At 45.9% G+C, this 20,460-nt stretch overlaps 1 protein-coding gene across 1 annotated transcript in view; it reads right to left on the bottom strand.

Moving 5' to 3' along the window:
* The window catches only part of SCRN1 (secernin 1), a 54,223-nt gene that overhangs the window by 20,016 nt on the left and 13,747 nt on the right, over positions 1-20,460 (bottom strand). The window contains exons 2-3 of the mRNA XM_058678253.1: positions 15,907-16,066; positions 369-550 (exon numbers count right to left, since the gene is read on the bottom strand). Coding sequence (XP_058534236.1) covers positions 369-550; positions 15,907-16,065 — 341 coding nt within the window. The 5' untranslated portion in view covers position 16,066. The remainder of the gene's footprint in view (positions 1-368; positions 551-15,906; positions 16,067-20,460) is intronic.

Genomic DNA, 20,460 nt, shown 5'->3' with positions numbered 1-20,460 from the left:
CTGTTAGGAGTCATTGTCTATTCCCCCAGCCCCTCCCCATGCAACCATAATCTATGTTTTGCCTCCAGAGCTTGGCTGGCTCCGACATTTCCGAGGAGTAGCTTCAAACAGTATGATCTTTCGCATCTGCTTCACTCAGTATAGTACTTTCAACTCACCATATTGAAACAGGTGTTAGTACCCGCTTTTTTTTCTTGCTGAATAGTATTCTACTGTCTTCTATCGTTTTCTATCATCTCAAAAAAAAATTGTATCAAAAAGCACACATCATCTTTAGGGGGGCTATGCTACAACACACTAGGTTTAAAATGCACACCTGTTTACCACCCTATACCAGGCAGCCACGCTGAAGAATGGCCATGCAGTACCTGACCAGGTCCATCCCCAGCAAGCCTTCCGTCTCAGCAGCTGCCTCCTTGGTACTGATGGCTTCATTGGCGATGCACACTCCATGCTCATTGGCCCCCATCTCGGCCCCCCAAAGCCAAGCAGGTTTGCTTATCATTATGGCATGTGTCCTCGGGACTTGGTCGATTGAAATGTAGGTGCACTGGAAAACAAAGGCAGGAAAGACATCACCTATGAGGCAGCACTTCGTGTCCACCTTGAAGCACACACTGAACCATCACCTCAATTACAGAGCTGAAACAGCAAGAGGCTTTGGGTACACCCAGATCTGTAAGATGCACAAGTCTCGATGTAGCTACTGGTCTCCATGTGTCAGTCTCTCTGGTCCACGTCAATCTCTCCATAGCACTTCTGAGACTTATCTTGAACCAGATACCCAGCCAGTCCTCACCCTAAATACTTTATGTCCATACCCCAACCCTGACATTGGTCTGCAAATGTCATTACAGCTATCCCACCCCATATTCAGAAGAAATTTTACTTATAAGCCGAACATAGAAAGCAGATAAAGGGAAGCTGCCTTGCTGGAAGGAGGGAAGGAGGGAAGGAGGGAAGGAGGGAAGGAAGGTAGATGGAGAGATGGAGAGAGGAAAGAGGGAAAGGAAAGGCTTCTAGGTCTTTACCTGGAAAACTAGGGAGCTAATGTCAATCAGACTATTTCTTCCAAAGTATCGGTAAGCTCAGAACACTTCCTCCATACAAACTTACAAAGACACACACAAGAAAACCCATCAAAGCACGTCCAGGCAAATGGAGGAAGAGGAGGTGGCAGCATAACGTCTTTCTCTCCTTTCTTGCCTTCCCTCACCCTCCCCACCTAGAGACCCAGGGTGAGATCCTGGGTTGGGCTGGTAGGAAACCCACACTAGTGGCCTCCAAGGGGCCTCCTGCCTTGGATGCTGCAGCAGCCCTGGACACCACAGGGATGCAGGAGGAATCGTGGGCTTGAGATGACACAGCTCCCCAGCTCTCAAGGGAGATTTCTGTCATCAGTTGCAACCACTGTCTTTATTTTCAATTACTGAAATCACTGGAGCCACTGCAGGCTGAGATTTGGATTGATTGGTTGGCTTTGTTATAGGGACTGAATGAGGAACTGAGCAATGCACTCCTGTGCACCGACTGGTCCTAGTCTCTAAGGCGCAGGTGAGTGTGGGAATGCACGCAGCACACACCCTTGTTGGCCAGGTGACCTGTGCACCTGCACTTAGCCTGTCAGCTGTGCCTCTGCCCTGGGATGACATCACTCCTCTTGATCATTAGCTTTCAGTTGATGAAGAGTGATGTCCAGGGGGTGGTCAAGAGCCCTTTGAGATGCTAAAGGTAAACCAACAGTAAAACAGTCTTTGACAGGTTTTTTTTTTACTAACCAAAGACCAGACTATTTGTAGAAACACATGTACAACACAAAGCTGGTCAAAGCCATAATGAATGATGCTGCTCTGGGCTTTTCTAAATGAAATGAAATGAAAGTTTGCTAAATGAAATGAAAGTTTCTTTCTTAGTCTTGCACACGTCCATAGGATACAGAAGTGCAGGCACTGGTCCACTGTTTCTAAAGCCCTGTCCCCACTGCGCACCAAGACAGACTTCTGTCTTAAAAACAGGGAAGGAATTTCAGCTCTTATAAGTGTAATTCACACAAAAGGTTTTTTTTCAAATGGCAGGAAAAAAAGATAAAGCTAGGAAATGGTTCCACTGATTTGTCCTCAAATTCATTTTTACATTATGTTATACATTTATACATAGGTTATTCAGACAGTACCAACCACTCTCACAGCAGGCTATTCTGAGTGCTGCAGGCAGCAAATCAAAGACACTGCCCAGTCCCTGCCCTTCCTGTTCAGAAGAAAAAAGGCACAGCACACACGACCGTGACAGCCATGCTGACTTCAGTCCCCACGTCTGCCCACTGCATGGATAGGTGCCTTTCCTTCTATGCATCCTGTCCTGGTAGGTTTCCCCTTCCTCCCATTCCAGCCACTCATCCCCTTCAAGGATATGACAGAACTGACTTATTTTGCACACTGGTTTAACTATTTTTTGAAACAGTTACAGATACAGTGGGAGTGACAGAGAAGATCTGCCATCTGCTGGCTCATTCCCCAAATGACTGCAATGACCCTGGCTGAGCCAGAGACTCTGTCCAGGTCTCCCACGTGAGTGCCAGGAACCCAAACACTTGACTCATCTTCTCCTGCTTTACTCAGGCACATTAGCAGGGAGCTACAGCGACAGAGGAACAGCAGAGAATGGAACTAGAAATCCTAAGGGAGCTGGCATCTCAGGTGGTTACTGAACCCACTGCACTACCTGCTGGCCCCAGTGCAGACTGTGTGTGTGTGTGTGTGTGTGTGTGTGTGTGTGTGCGCGCGTGCACGCGCACACTATCTGCCCAGCTAGAATGGAGGCGCCATGAGAGAAGGGAGTATGTTGTTTAGTTCACTGACATTTCCCAAGTTTGGAACATGGTAGGCACCAATAAATCTTCATGTGGTTAAGACATATGGACAGATGGCTGGATGGGTGAGTTCCCAAGGCCTGAGGCAGCATACAGATGATGCAAAGGAGAAAGGGACCACGTCCGAGTGCCCAGCTTTACCAAGTGACCAGTCATGGAGTGGCTCTTCTTGAGCTCAAGGTATCCAGGCAGGGCTCCAAGCCTTTGGGTGTGCCAAAGGCATGTTCCTGTTCCAAGGACTCAGGGGAGCCACTGTGCTGACTCCAAACTGCAAGGCCCCATAAGGACCTGACGGACAGAGATGCTAAACATGGCATCAAGACCAGATGGTCTGTGTGGGAGTTCAACATACTCGCAACCAACCTGACACTTTCCAAGCCAAACCCAGAATAGTGAAGGTAGAAGGGGATCCCCCATAGGCCAGAAGATCCAAATGAGCCCCTCCCACCACCACACTGAAGGCCCAGGTGACCAGACACCCCACAATACCTAGCCCTCGGGAGCCTGGGACACACTGCCAGGGACCTCTTTGGCCCGGCCCCTAGACCCCTGGGCAGCAAAGTACCTTCTGAGACAGCCATGTACAGCCTGGCACTGTGCCTTCGATCAGGCCAATCACAGCCTGCCGGGGGTGAGGGCAGTGACATTCCATGTCCGGAAGTCTGGCTTCAATTCCTGGCTCCAAACCCGAAAGCCAACTTCTTGCACAGGCAGACCCTGGAAGGTAGCAGCGGTGACCGCAACGAGGCTCCTGCCACTCACACGGGAAACCCGGATGGCCTTGCTGGCTCCTAGCTGTTGTGGGCACTTGGAGAAGTAGCCAGTGGATGGCAACTCATTCTAATTCATTCATTCTTACAGTTTTAAAGTGGCTCTTTTGGGGGAGAGTTCTGATCTCCAGCTTTGGTTGCAAGCCATTAGAATGGACTATGGTTGCCCCTCAGCCACTCCCACTCACCCCTACACACGACAAATCTGCCAATAACCTTGATTCGCAGTTCCAGAGCCACAGAACCATGACCAGATGAAGAGCAGCGTGAGGCTCCCTTCCCAACACCAGTCCTGCCTAATGCCAATCCCAGAGCTTTAAGGCAGTGACTGGCCTGGCCACTCTCTCTTGAGGTTCCAGGGTACACCCATCTGGTTGGGAGGTGGACAAGAGGAGCAGCAAAGAGGGCTTCTGCAGAGGCAGCTTGTGTTATTCATGGCAACTGTGTCAAGAATTAAAAGCAAGCTCAGCTTCCTGCCACTGCCTATTCCACCCACCTCCACACATGCTGCGTCTGGACTGCACCCGGTAAGGGGGGTGGGTAGGCACACACAATAGATGTTTCAGTGGATGAAACGCAACCATTGTGCATTCCTACTGTACTCGCATAGGGAACACAACCCTGGCACTGCCAGTGAAAACTGCCGCGGGGTGCATGGATGAGTCAGCCACACTCTTGGTAAGGAGGTGCAGATTATTATATTTGGATTTGAGGATACAACACAGTGTACACCTCTACTTCCAGATCAAATATGGACTCCCAATGAAACTGTCAAATATATCTTGACAACAGGATGCTGGACTCTACCATTGTCCATGCCTGCAATCATGGACATATGACTGTTCATGAAGAACTATACTATTGTAGTAATATAGGGTAAAATACTGGGGGTTGAGAGGTAGGATTTGGACAGCGAGGAAGGGAAATCCCAGAGTATGTGGAACTGTATCATAAAATAAAAAAATGAAATGAAAAGCTTCCGAAACCTCAACAGCCAAGAACAAAGTTTCTAGAGAAACCCACAGATATGTGTATTGAAAATGTCATGAAATGAGTACAACATTGTGTCACAGCTAGTTAAATCACTGCTTAAAAATGCCAGCATCCACTGTGGGACATGGTTCCAGTCCCAACTGTTCCACTTCCAAACTGGTTCCCACTAATGTTTCTGGGAAGACAGCAATGGAATTTTTTTTTATTCATTAATTACATTGTATTACATGACACAATTTCATAGGTACTGGGATTCTCCCCGCTTCACCCCAAACCCTTCCCCCATGGTGAATTCCTTCACCATGACGCATAACCACAGCTCAGGTTCCGTTGGGATTCCCTAATTACAAGCTCACACCATACAGAGTCCAGCATCCCACTGTCCAGTCAAGTTCAACGGCCTCTTAGGGAGGCCCTCTCAGGTTTGAAGGCGTCACCTCTATCAATTAGAAGCTCCAACACATCAACAGCAACAGTCCAGGTACGATGAGGCTGGTGCAGAGTCCACTGATTGACATAGTCTATCTTAGAGTTTCCCCTTGTCCAGTTTTCTGCTGCAAGCATATAGCTGAGGTGGTTGATTGATCTACTCCATCTTCCATCTTTTCTTGGTTAATGTTTTGATTCCTCCATTTTGTTCAGGGGAATCCCCAAAGAAACTTTGAGGCATTCCCAGTCCAGGCTCCTACATGTACTGCTAGTAGGCACAGTGCCCGCCACAGTCCATCACTCCGATCAGCTGGTGGTTGTAACCCCTGGGTTGGATCTATTCTGAGCCCCGACCTCCATTGGAACCAATGAATATTGCAGCTCTCCCCGGCTCTGCCCATCACACACTCGTCCCTCACCTAAACCAGTGGGAGGTGTGCTGGTTGGGTGCTGCATTCCCTACTGGCACAGGCCATTTCACCTTGGCATTTTGTGTTTTGTACTGTTTTTTTATCGCAACCAAACCTGGCCAGGCGACAGCAATGGAATTTAAAGTAATGACTGTAAGGTAACTCAACAAGATGCAAGGAAATACAGATAGAAATTTAAAGAAATGAAGTGATCAATGAGTAGCATCAGTGAGAATATTCCTAAGGAGACAGAACTCATCAAGATGAACCAAACAGAATATTTTGGATATAAAATCTTCAATCAGAAAAATTAAAAAAAAAAATAGGATTGAGAACTGTAACAGCAGAATACATCAAGTGGAAGAAAGAATTCAGGACATTGAGGACAAGGATTTTGAAATAATCCAAACATACAACACAAAATTTTATTTAAAAATGAAGTTTTCATGAGATACGATAAAATGACCCAATATTAACACTATAGGGATTCCTCCTGAAGGAGATAAGAAAATAGTGTTAAGAACCCACTAAAGGAAATAGTTCAAAATTTCCCAGTTCTTGAAAGAAGCTCAAAGAATCCCAAACAGACAGAATTAAAAAAAGAATCTTCTGTGAGGAATATTATCATCAAAATGCCAAATATTAACAACAATGAGAAAGAAGTGATCCAGCAGATGGAAGATCATCTTCTCTGACTTTCCAATAAAATAAATAAATCTTTTTTTAAAATGCCAAGAAAAAAAAAAGATGTACACAAACTAAAGGATTGAAAAAGATACACCAGGCAGGTGGAAAGCCGAAGCAAACAGGCCTAGCTATCCTGATATCAGATAAAACAGACTTTAAATCAAAAACTGTGACAAGATAAATGAGGACATTATATGTTGATAACGGTTCAATTCATTAAACATATAATTATGTATAACCAATACAAGACCACCCAGATATATACAGCAAATACTGATTTCATCGTGCTTGGAATGGTGAGATTGGCAGCAGCTCAGAACTGTTGAACTTTCAAAACCACTTGAGCAGGACTCCTTGAAGCATGCCCCACGTCGGAGACCCTGGGATGGGTGGGAGGCTGGGTGGGGCTTCTCCCTTTATCTCCCCCCGACCTCAGGTACAGAAAAAGGGAATGTGGAAACAATGGTCTTACTCACTTTCCTGCAGCCCTTGACTCTTTGTGCCCTAATTGACTATGTAAAGATTATCAAAATAATAATTAAAAACCTAAAGGGATAGACAGACTCCAACACACTAGTGGATGACTTTAATATCCCACTCTCATCAAGAGACATACCATCCAAACAGAAAATCAATATAGAGTGGAACTGAAACATTCTATCGAGCAAAGGGACCCAACAGGCATGTAGAGACCAGCTCACTTAACAGCTACAGGACACACGTTCTTCACATCAGCTCATGGAACATTCAAGGGCAGACTACACACCAGGGCACAAATCAAGTCCCAGCCAATGTGAAAGGACTGTCTGCTCAGACCATAAGGAACACAACTATAACTTAGCAACAAGAGAACACTCAAATACTTGGAAACTAAACATGCTACTGAATGATTGACGGGTCACTGGAGAAAATAAACCAAAAACTTTCTTGAAATAAATGAAGATGCAACATACCAAAACCTGTGGAGTACAGCAAAAGCAGTATTGAGAGGGAAGTCTGTAGCATTGAATGCTTACATTTTAAAAAGAGAAATGCCCCAAATTTAAAGCTCTAAGGATGCATCTTGAAGATTTAGAAAAACAAGAGCAAATCCAACATCAGAAGGATTCCAGAAGTAAGGATCAGAGAAGAATGAAATTGAACTTAAAACAAAAGGCAAAAGCTCAACCAAGCAAAAAGTTGAGGTTTTAGAAAATAAGCAAAATACATAAACCTCTAGCTGGATTAGAAATGTAAAGAAAAAAATTAAACCAAGTAAAATTAGAGATGAGAAAGATGTTATAAATAACACGCTGAAATACAAGATCGTAAGAAACTACTATGAAGAACTATATGCTAATAAGCTGGAAAGCCTCAAGCAACGAATAATTCCTGCATTCATATAATCTACCAACATTAGATCAACAGTGCAATGCAAACCCATTGCAAGCAATGAAGTCGAAGCAGTAATAGGAAGCATTTTTCATCGAGAAGTTTAAGACTTCACAGCTCTACCAGCGAATTCCACAAAACATTCAAAATTAAAGTATCTCCAACACTTTTTATTCAAAAATGTTGAGCCAGATGGAACTCTGCCAAACTCTTCAGGAGGTCAGCATCACTTTGATACCAAAGCCAAACTACAGCATAACATGAAGCAAAACTATAGATCTATATCCCTAGGAACACAGATGTGGAATTTCTCAAGATAGTAGCAGATCGAATTCAAACCCACACCAGAAAAATCAGTCAAGCTGGATTGACCCCAGCAATGCAACATGAGCAAATCAATCAACATCATAAATCATATCAATAAAGAACAAAAGCTGTATTGGTTACTTCAGCAGATACAGAGAAAGCATTCTGTAAGATCCAGCATCCCTTCAGCATAAAAACACTTCATAAGTTGGGTATAAAAGGAACAGTCCTCAAAATTATAAAGGCTGTACCCAACAAGACGACAGCCCAATGCCATACTGAATGGGGGAAAGCTGAAAGCCATCTCCTCTCAGATTTAGAACAGGACAAGATGCGCACTTTCACCACTGTTACTCAGCATCATTCTGAAAGTTTTAGCAAGAGCAATTATGGAGAAGAAAAGGGCAAAGGACATCAAAATTGGACAAGAGAAAATAAAACCATCCATGTTTGCAGATGACAGATGCTGTACATGAAAAAAGCTAAATATTTTACCCAAAAGCTGTTAGAATTGATAACCCAGTTCAGTAGAACTGCAGGTTACAAAACAAATACACAAAAAGCAACTCACACAAAGAGAAACTAAAAAAGAAATATCAGGGGTGGGGGGAGAGAGAGGGAGCTTGCAACCATGGGATAGTGACAAAACCTCTATCCACAGTGCCAGCAACCCACAAGGATGCTGATCCAGGTCCCAGCAGCTTCACAAGAAGCCACAGTTCCCTGCAAATGGCCTGGGAAGGCAGTGGAAGATGGCCTCAGTGCTTGGGCCCCTATACCCACATGGAAGACCCAGGAGAAACATCTTGGTTCCTGGCTTCAGACCAGCTGTTACAGCCATCTGGGGAGAGAACCAGTGGGTTGAGGATCTCTGTCTCTCCTTCTCTCAGTAACTCTGCCTTTACAATAAAAATAGCCAAAAAAAAAAAAAAAAATCAAATATTTAGTAATAAATTAAACCAAAGAAGTGAGAGATCAATAATGAAAATAATCAAACACTGATTAAAAAAATCACCAGAGGGCCTGGCATGGTGGCCTAGCAGCTAAAGTCCTCGCCTTGAACGTGCCAGGATCCCATATGGGTGCTGGTTCTAATCCTGGCAGCTCCACTTCCCATCCAGCTCACCACTTGTGGCCTGGGAAATCAGTGGAGGATGACCCAAAGCCTTGGGACCCTGCAACCGCGTCAGAGACCTGGAGGAAGTTCCTGGCTCCTGGCTTTGGATCGGCACAGTACCGGCCATGGTGGTCACTTGGGGAGTGAATCATTGGATGGAAGATCTTCCTCTCTCTCTCTCTTCTCGCTGTATATCTGACTTTGCAATAAAAATAAAATAAATGTTTACAAAAAATCACCAGAGACCCTCCCAAAAAAATGATATTTCTTATCTATGGATTTGTAAAAATCAATATCATTAAAATTTCTGTACTTGGGCCCAGCGGCGTGGCCAAGCGGTTAAAGTCCTCGCCTTGAACGCACCGGGACTCCATACGGGCACTGGTTCTAGTCCCAGCAGCTCCACTTCCCATCCAGCTCCCTGCTTGTGGCCTGGGAAAGCAGTGGAGGATGGTCCAAAGCCTTGGGACTCTGCACCTGCGTGGGAGACCCGGAAGAAGCTCCTAGCTTTGGATCAGCTCAGCTCCGGCCATTGTGGGTCACTTGGGGAATGAATCATTGGACGGAAGATCTCCCTCTCTGTCTCTCTTCCTCCTCTGTATATATGACTTTCCAATAAAAATAAATCTTTAAAAAATACAACTACAAGCTGACTTGTCATAAAATCCAGCAGCCTCACTACAGGATATAAACCCCAGAGACTTGAACACAATGGATCAAAGAGACGCCTGTAAACATGTAAACCTCCATGTTTGCACTAGCTAAAATCTGGAACCCACAAAATTGGCCCTCCTCGGATGAACAGATAAAGACTGTGGTAGATATACGTACAGTATTCAGCTCTAAAAAAGAATGAATTCTACCATTTGCAGCAAAATGAACCCAACTTAAAAAGCATCATATTGAATAAAGTAAGCCAGACTCAGACAAATACTGCAGGTTCTCCCTTACATATTGGAACCAAGGTTAAAAAAAAAAAAGCAATTACAAAGGAAAAAAGAAATATCTGTGAGGCAGTACTGTGCAAATGTAGTTTTGTTCCTTTTTCAAATCAGCGGTTAAAGATGTTAGATACTATAGTTTTAATTATTTAATTACTTTACACTTTACTGGTCTGTGAGTAAAATTGTTATTTATTCAGTTACTGTGTAGAGTTGCTTTCCGTATTCCCATTAAACTAAGATCTTTTTTCTTGTTAAGCATTTTATTCAATGAAATTATTAAGCCATTTAGTGTAGTGTTCTCAAAAGTTTAAAAAAATGTGTTGGGGGGCTGGAGTGATGGCCTAGCGGCTGAAGTCCTTGCCTTGCATGCACCAGGATCTCATATGGGCGCCGGTTCTAATCCCGGCAGCTCCACTTCCCATCCAGCTCCCTGCTTGTGGCCTGGGAAAGCAGTTGAGGATGGCCCAAAACCTTGGGACCCTGCACCCATGTGGGAGACCTGGAGGAGGCTCCTCACTCCTGGCTTTGGATCTGCACAGCACTAACTGTTGCATTCACTTGGACAAGAGATCTTCCTCTCTGTCTCTCCTCCTCTCTGTATGTCTGATGTTGCAATTAAAATAAGTCTTTTAAAAAAATGCATCAGGAAAGGGGGGAGGTAGATAGAATGGGAGAATGAAAGGAAGGGAGAAAGGAGGGGATGTCATTGTTTTCTTAGAATTGTATCTGACCTGTTAAATATTAGCTAGAAGTTCAGAGGAAAAAGTCACAAATGATGAGAGTCAATGTAGATAGAGAAAAAGGGGAGAAGGCTTCCCACTACGAACATTTTTTTAATTTGTTGTTTTATTTTCAAATTGATTTTTAGCAGATTTAAGGTGGTTCGTAGATACAATTCCAAGAACATACTGATATTCCCTTCCTTCCTCCAACTTTCTCCCTTCTGTCCTTCTGTTTAGTTTGATTTACATCAATTTGATCATATTAATTTAATAACATTATTTTGGTCTGAAATTTCCATTACAGTAAAAAAGCTTAACACCTCACTGAATAAAAAGTTTAAAAATAAAAAAAAAATCCTAGTTTAGTAGGAATGTAGACAATGGGTAATAAACAATAAAAACAAAAATGACCATTTCACCCATATTCAGTGAACTTGAACTTCTCGATTTCATTTAACTTCTAGACCACATAAACACTCTATTACCTATTTAAAGGCAAAATCACATTGGAGGGTCTTTATCGCAAGAGTTAGCAACTCGTACCTACATACACTTGTCAAACCCTGGGGAGCAGGCACGATACCCTTCAGCAAGTGAAAGGATGGGCAACTGTGGCACACAGCAGAAAGCACAGGTGTTAGGGAGCCTGCAAAGAGGAGACATTCACACTGACTAGTCAACAAAGGCAGTGTGAAAAAGGTACACACACCCAATTCCAACTACACAACAGTACAGAACAGGCCAAAGCTTGGAGCCAGTAAGATCAGTGACAGCCAGGAGGAAGACAGGGGAGCACAGAGGCCTCAGGGCAGTGGAGCTGTTCCCCAGGATCCTGTAAGGGAATGTGCATGTCCCTGTTCCCACAGAATACATAACACAAGCGTGCATACCATGGACTCCAGGTAGTAAGAACGCACTAACGGCTGGAGCTGAGCTGATTCAAAGCTCGGAGCTTCTTCCGGGTCTCCCACACAGGTGCAGGGTCCCAAGGCTTTGGGCCGTCCACTGCTTTCCCAAGCCACAAGCAGGGAGCTGGATGGGAAGTGGAGCAGCTGAAACATGAACTGGCACCAGTCTCAGAGGTGCCATGCAGAGCTCTGCCCAGCTGGCACCTTGATGCCTGCTTTTTTTTTTTTCAAATTCAGACTTAAGAACAACACTTTTATATTTGCTGAAAAATAAACATGGAGTTCTCATTTCCTGTTAACCCGGCCCCACCGTTGACAGTCGTGTGCATGGCACCTCCATCAGCCTCGACTCACCCTCTAAACAAAGCCCAACATTTTCCAACCAGGGAGTGACAGCGCTGCATTCTGGGAATAACATCCTAGCAACATTGTAAGGACAGGGCCCTGGGGGACTCTCCCAGAAGGACAGTACGAGGACTCTCCCAGAAGGCAGATGGCATTGGTCTTGGCAAGACAAGGGCAAAGGTGGCCTCTGTGCCTGTACTTGCAGGAATGATGGGAAACCAGGGGTCAGATCTCCCCCAGGGCTGGCCCATCAGCTACACAGCTGCCAGTAACACAACAGTGGCAAAGGAGATGGAGGAGATGAATTCTGTCTTGGACCTCTGTGCTTATTGTGCCTGCAGAACACACAGGTGGGACACGTGGAGAAGTAACTCAAAACATAGGTACGTAACTCGAGAAAGAGGCCAGGGCCTAATGACGAGACTAACAGAGGCTAATCACCGTACATATCAAACAGCACTTCTTCACACAAGGAGACATGGGTGAACCTACAGTGTATATCTAAACAGTGATTCCCCCAAGTGTTAGTCAAAATAAGCTAAGTTATATTACCTAACATGACTTTGTAACCATGAGAATAAAGTATTGACGGTTCTTTAGTTTGCCCCCAAAAGGAAAACATTTATAAATAATTATTTCAGGCCTTTGTGTACGTGAATTCAGCAAAATGTTGTAGATACACTACTTGACAAATTACTCAAATTCTCAGTGGGGTGAAAGCCCCAAAGTGATGCTCATGAACTTCACGGGTCAGGAACAGGGACAGCTAGGAGCAGGGAGTGTGGCCACACTCCCGTGTCATTCACCCCAAAGGATGGGCTAGAGTGGAAACAGACAGGCGGAGGCTCTGTTGTATGTCCAGCCCGGGAAGTCACACTCACTTCTGCCACGTTCTACTGGGTCAGAGGCACCCTGGGGCCCCGGCCAGGGCCAGGGTGAAGGGCCCAGATCCCATTTCACCCTCTCCTGGGGGACCAGCTGTCCTTTTTACTTCACAAAAATGGCATGTAGGTTGGCATTTGGCGTGGCCACCTCTGGGAATTTGATTCTACCCATGTGAGAATCAAAGGAGGAACTCAGACCCACCGATTTCATCCACACAAAGTCTGCTCTGTTCTGGGAGATCAGAGATAGACACCAACCGACCGATCGCTGAACACTCAAAGCTCATCAGCCAATGCAGCCCATGTCCTCACCGACACAGAAGGAAGGAGCCATGTGACCCGGGGGCGCGGGCCAGGTTGGCGGCCCACAGAGGGCCAAGGCATGCTCAACTGGGTGGTACAGCTCAGAGCCTGTGCCAAGTGTGCCTCTAACAAGCAAGTCCTCAGAGTCCCACGCTCCTCATTTAAAGGACACAAAGAGAACCAGTGGTTTGAGATTCGGATCAGGAAATAAAACACACATCGATACATTCCCACACAAACCCAAGGCATAATTACCAGAAAAGTCTGTTTATTTTATAAACCCCACTGCACCAAAGAGCAGAGGTTACTCATGCCAATGGGAAGAACTCATCCATTTACCAGTCCCAACTTCTGTTCCTCCAAATTCTTCCTCCTTGAGCAAACAACTACCGTTTAAACACACATGCACCCTGAAAAGACAAATACACCAGCCAAGAGAGTTATGCCATGAATGCTAAGAAGGTTCACTGGGCCAAAATCCTCTCCACAGTCATTCAAAAGACCTTCAACAAAAACCATCTATTCCCAAGTTGATGTTTTCTTAAAACACTCAAGATGGGAATTCAGGGATATGTTTCTATTTTTTAATTAAGAATTTATTTACTTTTGTTTGAAAGGCAGGGTTACAGAGGCAGAGAGAGATCTTCCACCTGCTGGTTCACTCCCCAGTTGGCTGCGATGGCTGGAGCTTGTTGGCCTGAACCAGGAGGTCCCACAGCATGGGGCCGTCTTCTGCTGCTTTCCCAGGGCATCAGCAGAGAGCTGGATCAGAAGTGGAGCAGCTGGGACTCAAATCGTCACCCGTATGGGATGCTGGTGGTGGCTTTATGCACTGTGCATAACTAAGGATAATTTCCAGCCAGATAAAATCATGGCAATCTTAGTCCCATGGAGACTAAGCAGTCTTTCTACAGCAGTCTCGCTTTATGGCGAAGTACCAGAGGCCGCCGTGCTCAGGCCAAAGGCCAAGATCCCTTTTCTCTCCACTGTCGTTTAATGCCGAATCTGAGACATGAAGAGCAAGGAGATAACGAGCAGTGGACAAGCACTCCAGCCATCTGCACCTGCAGGCAACATAATGCTGCACAGGGAGACCCCATGAGAATCCACAACAAAAAGCAAACACCATCAAGGAAACAATTTAGCAGAAGAGCAGAATGTTAAGTTGAATATGTAAAATAGCTACTGTTAGAGTGGGTCAACACACGCTGGCAGCATGGAGTGACAGGTGCCATCACGCATTGCTGAAGGAGACTACAGTAACATACCACCAATAAAGGGAAGCGGACACTGACAAAATTGTGTGCGGCTCAGCAACCCCATTTCAAGGCTTCAATCCCACAGAAATACTGACAGATACTTCAAAGCACTTAAAATTTAAATCAATGAATACATTTTTAAATTGAAACATATATAAGCCAAGCCCAGATACTGTGATTGGTACACAAGGACATTTCTCCTTTCAGCAGCATTTGTAATAGCAAAAAACTGGCCAACACCCAACAAGCCCAGCAGCAGCAGGAGCACCCAGAGACTGGAAATACTATGCAGCCCTCAAAGGGAATGAAGAATACCTATATACACTATGTGATCTGTAAAGTGTGCACTTAGTTGAAAGATAGATCATCGGAACGAGCACTTGGCTCAGCAGATAAGACACCACTTACGGCGCTCACATCCCGGGGTGGAGTGCCCAGGAGTCCTTTCTCTGCTTCTGATTCAGCTGTCTGCTCATGTGCACCCTGCGAGGCGGCAGATGGCTCAGGTGCCCGAATTCCTGCCACAACATGGGAGACCTGCACTGGGTTCTGGGCTCCTGGCTTTGGCCTGCCCATGCCACTGCTGCTGTGGACATCTGACAAGTGAGCCAGCAGACAGCTCACCTGCGCTGTGCGTGTGTGTCTTCCAAGTAATGTGGAAATAAACTAAATAAAAACATTGGAAAATAAAACGGAGAAAAGAGTACACAACAAGTTAGTGTGAATCTAAGAGGAAAACGCTGAGTATGAATGTATAATTTTTTAAAGGAAGGATAAGCCAAAAACTTCTGAAACATGGTGACCTATAAGAGAAAAGAGATAAAGGAGACAGGTGTAGAAGCTAGGTGTCTACAGAGAGGTACCACTTTGTAGACTTGACTTTTAGAACCATGTCAATATTTTACTTAATTATAAATAAGGACCGTAACAGTGACCATAAAATTCTCCAAGTGACCTTGTTCTTAAATCTATGAACAGGGGACCAGAGCTATGGCACAGCGGGTAAAGCCACTGCCTGCGATGCCAGCATCCCCGAAGAGTGCTGGTTCATATCCAGGCTGCTGGGCCTCTGATCCTGCTCCTCGCTAACACACCTGAGACAGCAGTGGAGGACAGCCCAATGTGGGAGACTCCTGGCCTCCCAGCACCGCTCCCTGTAGCCATTTGGTGAGCAGATGGAAGATCCTTCGCTTTCCTCTCTCTGTAACTGCCTTTCAAATAAATATTTAAGAACAAAAACTGCAAACAAATCCAAATGGAAACAAGAATCAACAGAAATGACAGGAGGATTGTGACCAGTGGGCAGACCCCAGGAAAGAAGCCACAGTGTGGGGTTGGCACACTGCGGTGCAGCGGGCTCAGCTACTGTCTGGAATACCAGCATTTCATACCACAGCACAGGGTTCAAGTCCCAGCCTGGCCCAACAACAGCTATTGCAGCCATTCAAGGAATGATCCAGCATATGGAAGAGTGCTCTCTCTGTCAGTCTGACAACCAAATAAATCTTTAAAAGAAGGAGAGGGAAGAGAAGAGGAGGCCACAGCAGCTAGTGGCAAAGCCAGAGAAGCAGCCACCGCATACCACCTACCTCAACCTTGCTCCCAGGTTCATGTTCAGCAGCTGAGAAATACACCACCTCCTGCACTTCGTCTCTGGGTCGTGCCGAGTTCTTCCCAAAGACCACCAGCCCATCCTTGGTGCGTGGTGGGAAGGCCACGAAACAGTAACTTGGAGGCGCTCCAGCCATTCTGAAAAGAGAACACCAGTGAGAGGCCTGCTGTGGAATGCAGCACCTCACGTCCTGCACACCCATGTTGCCAGCTACATCAGCTGTGCCACCAAACCATGTGCAACCAGCTAAGAGCTCCAACTGGCACCTGGGAAGGCATGAGAGCCTTGGAGACCAGATATTGGTTAGGACTCCGAGGGAATTAAATGAGCTCAAAGATTTAGCAAACCCTGGCGGCAGCCATCAGTGCAGTTTGAGGAGAAAGGAGAGGGTGCTGTGGTCAGAAGGGGGCACACACAATGCAATGGGGCTCAGCAAGTGCCTACAGTTCTCCATGGGGCGGCAAATTCTACAAATGCTCGAGCTCCTTCCATGGAACAGGAAGTATCAGAATACAACATCCCCCCTCCTCCCATACACAGGTTTACTCACCTCTTGCTTACAACAAATCCCACGCGAATGTTTGCACACAGTCCTCCCACAGTGTCTAGGGAATAAGGATGAGGAACTAAGACTGGACGTACTCGGTAAATTTTTTTTCTTCCGAGTACTGTGTCTTCAATCTGTGGTTGATCAAGTCTCCAGGAATGGACCTCACAGATCCAGTGGACTCACTGTACTTTAGCAGCAGTGCACAACCCAAGTACCTGGGCCCCAGGGACACACGGGCTGCCACCTGACAGGTCTGGGGCCTATGACGACAAAACAGGCAAAGAAAGACACCTCCGTGCACTTGTGAAGTACTCCTGTGTGCTCCCACAAGGCTGACCACTCGAGCACCCTCCCTGGTTGCTCTGGGCCAGTAAGCATTCTCACTGCTTCATTTCTTTAGTCCTCAACACCTGCTGTTTTCTCTTTAGAAAAAAAAATAATAATCCCCCGCTGCCCTGAACTTCCCTTGTCAAGCATACATCACTGCCCTACACTCAGTTCCTGCTTGGGGTCCAACTAGAGCTCTCAAACCACAACCCAATTCCCTCCCTGGTATCCAAAGCTGACGTTATAACCTTCTTCCCATGCTGTGTCCCTGTGGGTCCACCATCCCTTCCATCGGAGCACCCAGAATCCAAGAAGCACTCTTGGCATTTGCCTCTCCTCTACCTAACACGTCACCACGTCCTGCAGCCCTCCTGAAGCCCTGGCCCCATCTTCACTGCCACCACCAAGCCTCCCGAGAGATTGTTCTTAAGCTTCTAACGTCCCGCCTCCAGGACATGCACCACCAAATGGATCTTTTCGGAAGGAAAGCTTGACTGTTGTCATCCAGGCTTGTCATACTCCTGAGATCTCAGAGGACTTCCAGAATAAAGTTCAAAGTCTGACCAGGGGTGTGCCTCCTGCCAGCCTCAGCTCACGCAACTCCGTCATTCAGGCCTTTCTCGAGCTCTTCCACAACCTCTGCTTCTGCCCTACCCGTGCCACCCCCACCCGCTGCCTGGAGCATTCCTTTCCCTACTTCCGACACTAAAATTAATCTGCCTAGTTAATACCTGCTCCTTGACATACCAGCTTAGACGTCACTGATTTATCATGTTCCATGACACTCTGCTAGAGACCTGTCCTTGTTCCTATATATGTCTGGGCAATTATTTTATTACCAACATTTAGTCCCTTCCAAAGTCTAAGAAACACAAAAGCAGTGAGGGTGTCCTGCATGCACATCAGTATAACCCGTTTCATGCAGTGCCTTGGTAAGGCCAGGCTTTCAACAAATAAGTACTCTTCCTATTTCTTAGTATTCCAAAGTGATGCAAATGCTCTACCACTCTCTCCCTCTCCCCACCAGGCCTCTGCACCTGGCCCGAATGCCCCTCCCTTAGTTTGTTGTTGTATCCTTCAGCATCTGATTCAAAACCCCCTTTCTACCAGCAAGACTCTTATAAAGGAGCACTGAGGCCTCACTTTCTTACAATCATGAACATCTGTTGCACATCTGTTGCTTCAGCTGTGTCAAAGGACGCCTCGAGGGCGTGGCCCACATACTGCTGGACCCTCTACATTAGACACTCAGCAGGTGTCGGCTTTTAAGCCAACAGCTGCATCTGTCACCAATTATCTAACCTACATGAGTTTTATTTTACAAGCCCAAAATGTCAGTGAGAAGATTAGAGCAATGTTCTAGAAATCCATTAGCCTGGGATTCATGACAGCCCTACCATCAATGAGCTGCGTGACACTTCTCTGAACTGGCTTCCTCTCTGGCAAATGCTCTGGGCCCATCCCACGGGCTTACCCCGAGTATCAAATTAAACAATGCTTCAGCACACATTTTTGCAAACTGTGGAGGCTGCATAAATGTGAGCTGACCTAGAAAAGTGTGTGGAAAGATGGAAATAAAAGGTAAGTTGATTTGGGAGCAAAAAAAAAAAATTTGAAAGCCATGCATATTCATATTTGATTTTGATCATTAAAACAGAGCAGTTATATCAAAATTCCGGGTAAGCAATCAGAATTGCTTGTCTCACTTGCAGCAGGTAAAATCAGAGTCAGCAACATTCCACTTGCAGAAATGGCTTCGTGAGGAAGCACCACCTTGCTACTTCCAGCCTACCTCATGCCAGCCTCAGCGTGCACACCCTGAGCTCACTGAACACGCCCTTTGTTAATTTCTTGTATTTGTCTGAAAGGCCGAGTGACAGAGCCAGATAAAGAGATCTTTCACTGGGTGCTTCACTCCTCGGGTGACCACAACCACAGAGCCAAGCCAGGCAGGAGCCTAGAACTCCATCTGCATCTCCCACATGGGTGGCAGGGGTCCCTGCACTTGGGTCATCATTGGCTGACTTCCAAGCACATTAGCAGGGAGCTGGATGGGAAGTGAAGCAGCCAGAAATCAAATCAGAGCTCTGAGACAGGGTTGGGAGGTGGGGCGGGTGAGGGGAGGTGTTCCAAGCAGTGTCTTAACCAGCTGTGCCACAATGCCCTAGTTCTTCCCCACTCTGCTATGGTAAGCCCTTCCCCAGAGTACAGAGAAATGGGGAAATCTTCTCCACTTCCTCCTAGCTTAGTTAAAAAAGAAAAAAGTAACATCAACCACACACGCACACACAACACTCCTTCCTCTTTATGGGAAAGAAATCGGGAAAACAGAAAAACTCCAATTTTGTCTTCCCATCACCTTCCCCATGTTCTCAAAAGCTGATTTAGTATGAGACTAGAGGGGTAAGCAGAGATAAACCAAGACTCACATGAAAGGATCCAGAATATACAGAGACGTGACAGAGGTCTTGGGGCACGGGAAGAATGGTCAGTGGAGGCTAGGCAGGGTAGCGGAATCAGAAGAAGGCACACTAGGCAAAGTATGGCTTGACCAGGGAGTGTGACCTCCCTCCCCACCTCCCCCAGCACCACAACACCTCCAAAGGGCTGGTGTTCCACCCAACAACAAAGCCTTACTTGACTGATCTCTTAAAAAATGATTGGGAATGCACCACTTAAAAGACAAACGTATAGAAAGTGAACAAAACTCAGAGGTTCCCTGGCCATTTCTTCAGCCAGGATGTCAAGATCCCTTGACCAGGGCAAAGAACGAGGCAACAGAAACCCCGCGGTACGTAGGCACCGGGAGGTTGGCTTTCCCACTGGTTTTTGTGAATGACTGCAAACACCAGAAGGGAGCTAGAATGCCAGCATCTACGATGAGAAAAGGAGCTGCATGAACCAGCCAACTGTTCATAACAACCAGTAGCAAATTTGTGGAGGGTAACTCCATCGATTTTTCCATGCACCGAATGACCAGCCTCAGACGTCAGCTTGAGTCTTCTCAGCTCCTCTGGTTCGGCACCATACAAAAGAACTTTCTGCAGTGTTCTATCTCCACTGTCCAACATGGTGGCCACGAGCCTCAGGCGGCTTGGAAAGTATAGTTAGCATGATTACAGCATCTAAGTTTCCAGCGTCTCCCAAACTTCAGTTTCTACCGTAAGTAACAACACGTCATTGGTAAGAACTCATATGGTTGGGGCGCTACTACAGCTTCCCAGAGCAGCTCAGAATTAACTCCTAATCATGCATGGCAGCATGGAAATGTGTAGCATGAAAACATTTGATTGTATTAAGTCTGGGGAAACAGGATAATCATTAAATAATACATTGTCTATCATAACACATTGTACATAAACCAGCACTAAAATCAGTAAATAGATCTTACCCCAAAATAAAAATCAGAATTGGTGGCTTCTGTAATTAATTTTCTTGTTTTTGAAGCACAATGCTGAAGTGATTTTTGGACTCCTGGGGACCCAGAGGTGAGGGTGGGGGCTGAGAGTTCAAGCGTGGCTCCGAGACCAGATCCCGGTGTGTCCAACTCTGCACTCTGACCCTCTCATGAGTTATAACATCAATAAGGATGGGAACATTCTTTCAGTGCACTTAGAGTACGTGCCTCTTGCATAGTAACGATAAGTGCTGACA

The sequence above is a fragment of the Ochotona princeps genome, chromosome 20, assembly GCF_030435755.1.
Source record: "Ochotona princeps isolate mOchPri1 chromosome 20, mOchPri1.hap1, whole genome shotgun sequence".
In the NCBI taxonomy this organism is placed as follows: Eukaryota; Metazoa; Chordata; class Mammalia; order Lagomorpha; family Ochotonidae; genus Ochotona; species Ochotona princeps.
This window is presented reverse-complemented; position numbering and strand designations above follow the sequence as displayed.